Source organism: Acanthopagrus latus, chromosome 19 (assembly GCF_904848185.1).
Source record: "Acanthopagrus latus isolate v.2019 chromosome 19, fAcaLat1.1, whole genome shotgun sequence".
NCBI classification, from domain to species: Eukaryota; Metazoa; Chordata; class Actinopteri; order Spariformes; family Sparidae; genus Acanthopagrus; species Acanthopagrus latus.
The window spans coordinates 62,569-72,022 of record NC_051057.1 but is presented as its reverse complement, the minus strand read 5'-3'; the positions used below and the strand labels follow the sequence as shown (position 1 = coordinate 72,022).

At 38.4% G+C, this 9,454-nt stretch overlaps 1 protein-coding gene across 1 annotated transcript in view; it reads right to left on the bottom strand.

Moving 5' to 3' along the window:
• Positions 1 to 2,372: 2,372 nt before the first annotated feature.
• LOC119008869 overlaps positions 2,373 to 9,454 on the bottom strand; it is a 33,749-nt gene continuing 26,667 nt past the window's right edge. The window contains exons 5-6 of the mRNA XM_037079577.1: positions 7,472 to 7,521; positions 2,373 to 3,104 (exon numbers count right to left, since the gene is read on the bottom strand). Of these exons, the coding sequence (XP_036935472.1) occupies positions 7,474 to 7,521 (48 nt within the window). The 3' untranslated portion in view covers positions 2,373 to 3,104; positions 7,472 to 7,473. The remainder of the gene's footprint in view (positions 3,105 to 7,471; positions 7,522 to 9,454) is intronic.

The following is a 9,454-nucleotide window of genomic DNA, read 5'->3' as shown; positions in this document are numbered from 1 at the left end:
TTGATTCTAAAACCATCAATAAGCGGAACTTTCCGCCGTAACTTTATGTCTCCACTAGTGCTGACCAATAAATTTTATTTTCATCATCATTGCAATATGAGTATGTGTGATTAACACATCGCAAAAGCCTGCCAGACAGACGATGAACAACATAAATCATACTGACACGTGCCATGCATTCACACTCGGCATGTGAACATTTGACCAATCAAATGGAGTCCAGGGCACATGGGCTGACAGCCCTGAACATTTGTTTATTTATCGCAAGTCTTATCATCATCGCGATTTTGAACAGTGTTATTGCACATCCCAAGTTTTCCTCATATCGTGCAGCCCTAGTCTCCACCAGTGGAGAGCAGCCTCTGCTGCACCTTTAGCTCTGGGGAAAGCCTTCACTGTCCAAGGTACTGTGTGGACACACCAGTGAAACAGACAGAGCATAGAGTTATTTTCTTTACTACAGAGCTGGTTTAAGTTGTTTAATGATGTAGTGTGAGTTGGTCAGACGAAGAAGAGCACATGACAGCTTGCGGTGCATGTATCAGGTTTCTACAGTGCCTAATGTCTCCAAGCACTCCCATTAGGAGTCAAGCCCACAAATGGTGGCCCATCAGTGGAAAGTGAATGATCTGGTCATCCAGCTGTGAGAGTGCATATATGCACCAGAGATGCTGCCATGGTTCCCGACAGTAGCTGATGTGCCCATCCTGTATTTTTCAACCTGGGCTCTATGTTTATAAATGTGGGTGTGTAAGTGAATAGTACAGACAAAAACTTTCAGAGTTGGTCCAGTAGATCGGCTCGGGCGGCAGCCGCGACAGGGCGGCAATGGCTACAAAGTAATTGTATGGGGGAACCACGACACTCTAGGTTGCGTCTATTATAAGTGCTTGTTTTCGCCAATAAATGGCTCAAATTGTTATTATAAGAGTCTGGTAACATTACTGAAGCAAGACTGTGACTCGACTCTCATTCTGAAATCTCACGAGACTTGAGAGTTGTTGCAGGAAAATACTTACTCAACAGATAGCTGTTCCTCTTAATACATTTATGATAGCTGTTCATTCGGTCCCTGTGGCCTTAGCCGCCTCTTCCAGTTTATTTTGGGCACATAAAAGAATGTCTCCAACACAGCCCTCTTGATCAGAGGGGGGAAATCCTCTGATGTGGTGACAAAGCATTGTATAGTGTCCGAGGTATCATCCCTGGACACATCACGACCACCAATTTTGGACATCAGCAGGTCCCACTCTTGACAACATAGACACTCTCCCTGTGTGGGCAGAGGGTCACAGAACCCACAGGAACACCACCAGTTTCCAGAGCTTTTCATCTTTGCAGCAGCTAGTTCACCCTCCTCTGCCTGTTGCCCCCTCACTCTCTCGTCCGTTCTTTTCTGTGTAGGAGCTCTTCGTCCGTGTACTCCGGCTCAAACAAATAGGGGCAGCATCGAATTAAAATCACTCATATTCATCTTCCACATAATAAAAAGTAGGCTAAATAAATTGTTGCTGGCAGTTTCTCTCAGTAAACTCCAAACTCCTAGCTCTAACTTTCACTCTCACTCATTTCCAGCTTCGTCTTCCTGCAACAACTCTCAAACTCGTGAGGATTTCAGAGCGAGACTTGAGTAGAGCGCTCTCAGCACTAGTGCCATAGGATTACATTGTAACCATTGCTGTCGTGCTGCGGCTGCCGCCCGAGCCAATCTACTGAACCAGTTATAAAAGTTTTGGTAAATACTATTCACTTACACACCCACATTTATAAACATAGGGCCCAGTTTGAAAAATACTGGAATTCCCCTTTAAACCTCCTCTGAATGCACCAGGGGGAAAGAGAAAAGGAGAGCACTGGGCTACGGTAAATACAGTTGCCAGTATTACCAGTATGTTTTTTGTGCCTTGATGATGTCAGTTTTCATTCACTAAATTCAAAAATTCATTCAATATATAAGTGTCAGTATGAGTATCAGTTATGAGAAGCAGGAAGTTATCGGTCATTGGTTTCAGTGGCAAAAAACAGTTATCGTGCATCCCTAATATACATATACACATACACACACACACACACACACACACACACACACACACACACACAACACAGCCCCTCCCGTCACTAGCAGCTGAACACATGACCGCTAGTTGACACAACACTGAGCCGGCTGAACATGGCAAGTCAGGGTTTCTGCCAGTGTATTTCAAGTCCAGAGTTGACTGTTGCGGGCACAATGGTAGCAAGCGAGTGAGTGATGGCGTGTGACGGTGGTGTTTCTGTACCACCACTGTGTCAGTGACAGAACTGTGAACATAGCAGTTCTGTGTGTGGACAGTTTAGTTATTTGTTGGTGAATATAAGCAACAACTCCTCAAGCTTCCCATGTCTTGCTTGCCACCAGCTGATTAAAGTGAAACCCAGGGGTTAGCAACAAACTTAAGGACCAACATTTAAGGTGGACCAGGTATAATCACTCTGAAGCCCCAAAGCAGGGCTGAGGTTTAAATGTCAGGGTTAGCCCATTTCACTTTAATCAGCTGGTGGCATGACACGGAAACTGAGCTTGAGTCTTGTTGAGTTGCATTTATTCACCAACAAATAGCCAGACTGTCCACACACTCAACTTAGATGTTCACAGTGTCGTGTAGCTGACACAGCACTGTGGTAGTATAGAGACTAATATCACTGTCAGACACCGTCACTCTGTATGTCTTCACTGCACTCGCAGTCAAGTCCTTTCCAGTCATCTGCCTCATGCCAAAGTTGAGTCTCAAGTCATGAATACCAAGTCAAAGTCAAGAAAAGTCTTTAACTCTAGTCAAGCAAGTCACAGGTCTTCAAATTTGCAACTCCAGTCAACTGATGTGACTCTAGTCCCCCACCTCTGACAAATATTGATTGAACTATAAATTGAAAAACAATAGGAGCTAAATTCCGTCCAGTAACAAAAAAATAAGCTCCTACATAATCAGTATTAACATACAGATGTGCATCTGCATGCTAAAAAAAAGCTTCAGGTTCATATGACAGATTGAAAGTTATCCACTTCCTTTCAGAATTCCATCGATGGCTATGATCCTCTGCAATGGGTCACACCATGCCTTGTCCTGAGAATACAAAAATAGACAATATGTATCATGTTCTTAAAAGTGCCTGCACACCAAGAAGTGGCAACGTTGTTGCCTGTATTGTTTTCCATGTACCCACAATGGCAACCTTGGCTCCTACCATCACAGCAGCAGCAGGTGGTTGCCATGAGGTTGCCACTCCAAAGGAGTGCAATTTGCCGCTTGAACTGAAATTGAGCATTAGGCAAACTTTGCCTCTTTCAGTGTAAAATAAAGACAGCAAGATTCACCGATTCGCATTGGTGCACCAGCATGAAAACTCAAAATGTGTTCCCCCGATTAAAAAGTGTGCACCAGATACTATTTGGGATGAACTTGCAATGCATCATTTCTTACATCTTTGCATCTGTAAAACACAGTTCATTTATATATAGATCCTGTGCCTTTTATTTGGAAATGTGACCAATAATACTGTATTTATATTGAGTCCTGCTGCCAGTGGACGGTGGCTACTATGGAGGCCAAGGCATGTCCAGGCGAGTCACATTACAGGAGCAACACTTTCCACGTATGGATATATTATCCACTGAATTCCTACAAATCAAAGGTTTGGCGTCACTTTAGATTTTTCTAAAGACACGGACAACTTGACAAGGCACATGCAATTTGCAAAATCTGCACAATACTCACCTGAAGTGGACATGTTTAAGAGGGACAGATGAGTTAAATTTAGTGTGTGAGGCTGGTATTTACACCAGCCTGTGCCTGCAAATAATAGTTTACCTTTTTACCTTTGAAAGCAGATATGAAAGACCTGTTTGTGAAAGACAGACTGGTTTAAAACGAGTTCCAGTGACAATTTTATTCTGTCTTCTGTCGGAGACTTTTTTGCACTAGAAAGGACTTGTGAAAAGGCCTGTTTGTGAAAGCGCCAAATGTTTTTACAAATATACATATTATATGTAAAATAACACAATTAAAATTGTGACCTACGGACATACGGATGCAGAGTGATGCTCAGGAGTGTATGTTGACCCCCATCAGCAGCCAAAACTTATTTTTCAAGAGGTAACCACATATACATGGAACAAGAGCAGGTACCAAAAGCAGAGAAGAACAGGCTAGTAGCCGATATGTGGACATGTGTATGGTTTAACATTATATTGACTAGCAATAATGGGATAGTCCACCTCAGGCCATGTTGCAGAGAAACGCAAGTAATGTAATGAGTAGTGTAACGAGTTCTACAGGGCATTATTAAGTAAAGTAATGCATTACTTCTAATCTAAAGTAACGAGTAATGTGTAATGCATTACTTTTTTGTTCATTCACCATAGCACTGTTCGCCACACATTCACAAAAATATCCCTGGTGATTTTGAAATTGAGGGATGCATAATGACACTGACAACACTTTTCCTTAAGACATAAACACACCCTCCAAACATGCTCCATAAATACTTAAGACAAAGCGCCACCGGGCTATTGTGAAATCTCCGGTAAACATTGTCTAAATAAACTGTCACCGCGAACCTACCTACGTAACCAAACCGGGTCGGACGATGTGGGCCCGGAGGTGTCTTCTGAAAACAGCAAATAACAGGTATCGCCTGCCTGTCTGTCTGTGCTCCATTCAAAGGGACTAACTGCACACTGCAAAGTTTAGTCGAGCTATTTAGCTACAGTACAACTTCAATAAAGCATGCGTTTCTGTATAATCCAAATAAATTCTTATTGTTTAATACTTACTTCTCCGTCCCTCCGTCTGTTTCAAAGCGTCTCTGCTTTCGATACGTTGGAGTGATGTCACTGTGTTTTGAATATATCGACCTATGTTATGGTTCAGTCACAGGTGCATATAAGTCTGTGGCTTAGCCCCCTCTCGGCTCTTTTCCAGTCACAACTCTATCTATCCTATCCCAATCTACAAAACACTCCTTAAAAGGAGTAAAATAGCCACCAAAGAAGTGGAGATGTGGACCGGAAATGCGGTTGATGAACTTAAGGGAGCCCTTGAAAGTACAGACTGGAATGTTTTTAACTACTTCCACTGATCTTGATGAGAGGCCAGGGGTGATATCCTCTTGTATTCTTTACCTAAAAGACTCAGTCGTCCAAACTAAACATGTGAAAGTGTTTTCACATAATAAACCCTGGTTAAATGAAGCAGTGATGATTTTGGACATCTGCATAGTGACCCATTTGACATATTGAGTGACTGTACTGCCTAACCCTAACCCTAACCTCTCAGACTACAATCAGTGCCCATTCCGTCAGATCCATATTCTGTAAATGTAATATTAGAAAGAGGCCTGGGCCTAACATGATCACTGGCATATTTCTTAAACTCTGTGTAGATCAATTATGTGACATCTTTTTTACCTACATATATATTTTTGAAAGTGTATCGGCTGTGTATAAACTGTCACAATTATTGCATTGATAGATGCAAGCCTATTTAAGAGAGCTTTTGCTTGTGGGTTGTCTAATTGAGCTGTGGATTGGCTGAGGTCATGCACTGAGAGTTTATGTTCAGGCTAGTTGAAAGGCTCATACAGTGCTTAAATGGGTATGGTTAAAACACAAACACACATAACACATATGAGAACATGAATATGCTGAAATGCATTAGCTCATTTCAGGTGTTGAAGAATAATGTGGCGCAGACTCTAGATGGCAAAATACACGTATATATATATATATATATATATATATATATATATATATATATATATATATACACATATATATATAATAATATACAATACAATAATTTAATTACTGTTAGATAATGTTTATATAAAGTGAATCTCATATATTAATGGCAAACGCCTGTATACATTTGGATAGTGGCTTCTAATTACCGTTAACTAATGTTTATATGAAGTACACCACAGTCAGTAATGGGAAATGCCTGTAAAAACACTGGATAGTTGCTTTTAATTACAATCAAATAATGTTTATATGAGGTAAAATACATACATTAATGGTAAATGCCTGTAGATACATTGGGTAGTTGCTTATAAATACTGTCGTATTGTGTTTATTTAGAGTAATAACTTTTAAAATAATTTTCTGTAAGCTATAACCACATGATCGTTTTAAAAGAACAGCCTGAAGTTGTCAAGACCCTATTGATGGGTTTTAAGAAAGGGTAATTTGAATGTAATTTTGCATATTTTTTTGTGTTTTACATCCAGAAATCTGTACTTTTATAAAGAGTCCTTAATCCTATGACTTTACAAAAGAATACTGTATAAGAAAGTCTTTATTTAAATTGGGTAATTTTTTTTTTTTACATTTCTTCCTTTTCTGGAGTTTTACATTTCTATTACAATTCTAGACCTGTTTTATTATAAGAATATATTTTTGTTTTACAGCAGCTGTACTGTAGAAATACTGAGAATCCCTACAGTAAATGTCTGTATTTAAAAAAAAACTCTGTAGAATAACTAAAACTTTTTTTAACTGTAATTTGACAGTAACAGTTTCGCAACTGTTACTGCCATACTTTTTACCATTTCTGTACAGTTTTTTTTACATTGTTTTACATTAATTTCAAGTTAAACTGTAAAAAAACAAAAAGTTGTCCCAATTTTAAATTCAGCAATAGGATGTGTAATTTTTGTATTTTTACGTACAATTAAATGCAATTTCACATTCAAGAACATTAAGCAATTGATTAATCCTGTAAAAAAATCCATAATCATCTGTTATATTAATTTACAGATTACCACTTTTATTTTATGATAAATATTTGAAATAAAATTAATTTGCTGTATTTTTATGCCATTTACACTTAGTTTAGAAAAAAAACTGTAAAATTACACAGTAAATTTCTGTGAAAATACTTTTTTTTTTTTAATTTGTATTTTTTACAGTGTATTACCATTCAGTATTTCTGCTTTCTCAACCTTTAGAAATACTCAGCTTTTGGTGCAACATTTTCCCCATCTGGTTTCATGGGAAACGTTCAACTTCTGTTCAACTGCTTCAACATACATTCAGCAAGTAGTTCTGCTACTACTATTTCAATTTCTACTACTTCGACTACTACTACTACTACTACTACTACAGCAACTACTTTTAATACTACAACTACTTCTACTACTACCACTACATGAGGGTGTTTTCAGCAGTGTAGTACAATGCATTATAATTTTATGCATTCCAGACAATTATTTTCTAGTATGTTGAGCATCTTTTTTCAAAATTGCTTCAGCTGTCAGCATTCACGCTATATTTTTGCAGGAAGTCCAATTTTGTAGATATTATTCTTCTGTACATTTTTTGTTCGGTTTTTCCTTCTAACAATTTTAAGCCATTCAACTATCAAAATATTCCAACTTTTTAGTCCAAAATATTCCCAATTCATGCTTATAGGGAAATCAGTTGTAGCTAACTCACCTTTAGTCCACTGAGTCTGTATTCACAGAGTGACGCAAAGACTCCTTTAGCTGGAAAACAGGACACACAACATTCACATTTAAAAATTACTCAGACTTAACTTACATCTGATCTCATGTAAATTATTAGATTACTGATGTATTTACTGTAGTAGCTGCTATCTAACATGATGCATGCACTGCACTGAACTGTGAAACAGGATGTTTCTGTTTTGCAGTTCGCCTGAATATTTTAATTAACATTACTTCTGGCTTGCCCATGGCAAAATTGAGACAGTTGATCATAGAAATAAGTCTGTTTTACCTCTCCAATATTTGTAATCCCTGTCATGGAATACAGAATACAATAGGGTTATATGCAAAAGTAAATTTAACTGGCAACTAAATAGGGCTTGAATCTTTCCTGACTGTATGTCCAAAATGACTGTGCTGTGGTTATTGTGTGTAATGCAGTGTATGCAGTGATCGGTTTTGGCAGGCATATGGAGCATTTTGAGTTTGATGGATGTACATCCTAACAGCAAGGTCTGCTGCACTTCAGGTTAGACCACCTATACAGCAGTTGCACAACAATGCAGACAGCCTCTCCTGCTGCCAGTCTTGTCCATGTAAGCTGCCAGGCCCAGAGAGCCAATCCAGATATTGCACATGGATGGAGGCCAGCGGAGAGACCCCCGATGGGTACCAGTCTCCCCATGCCGACATACTGGAGCCAGTGGAAGCGGCTGTACATCTGAGATGGGATACTGTTTAGGCCATTATACTGCCTGGACAACACCCCGTTTTATCTACAAGTTGTGCTGTGCCTTCTGGCCTGATGTTATGAGACAAATGCATGAAGGCTTTGAAGGGCAAATTCAAAACCAATTGATCACTACACAATATAAATAATTACTTAAAATAACACTTACAGTAGCTTTAATCTTATCATTCTTTTTTTTCAGTTAGTTGACTAGTCAATCGACTAATTGATCAAGAATTTAAAGATGATGATTATTTTATAACTTCACTATATATTATTACAATTTATTTACCAAAAATAAATATCAAGAACTTTTCTAATTCATATTCCAATATTTTATTTATTCATCTAATCACCATTGTCATCATCTAATTTCCATGTCACTGCTGTGTTATGATATTTATAATAACATCAGACCCTCTGTGTCCAATGTGCAATCAGAAAAATGCTGTGAGACATAAATTAATTGTGTTCACTGAATGTCTGAAACACTTTACATGAACTGTATAATGACTATTTTTGCTTAAGTACTTAATGGTTAATGATAATGGTTATGGTATGGATCTATTTCAACAGAGGAGTAATACATATTTAGGTTAATCACTAGCAAAGGTATTGTTGCATCAGTGTGGAGTTGGGTATATTGATACTATTTGGGGATTGAAACAACTCCCTTTTGCATTTAATCAATTTCTTTACTTTCTCTTCATGACACTTTTAAATTAACAGAAGAAATAATCAGCTAAGAACATACAGTGATACAAAGCGCAATGTTGTATTAGGGTTGCAAGAAATTACACAAGACATGGGGGTGAAGAGGAAACTGCTGGCTTTGGATACGGCAAAATGTAGCAAAAGCCAGCACTAATATTAAGTTGAGTCGATGGGCTCTGTTTTGGGTGGATAAAATTGCTGCTGCCAAATCATCTGATACAGTGATTAAAGGGATTTCATATGTTACCTTTCCAAGCCACAGTTCTGAACAGTAGTTGGTTTTATGCTATTCTAATTTACTTAACCCTGCTGGCTCATAGCTGGTAGCATATGTTCACTTTCAGCTGTCTCAGAAGTGATATTAAGTTACTGCTGGTACTGCTGCTTGGATTTTGCTGCTTGAGGTTAAAGCTATTAATATTTATATTACCGAGGACTTTTACTGTGAAGGATTTATAGGATGTCTTTATCACCAAAGTAGCAGAGCTTTAATTGTGGTGATTCTTCAACAATACAGCAAAGGGAAAG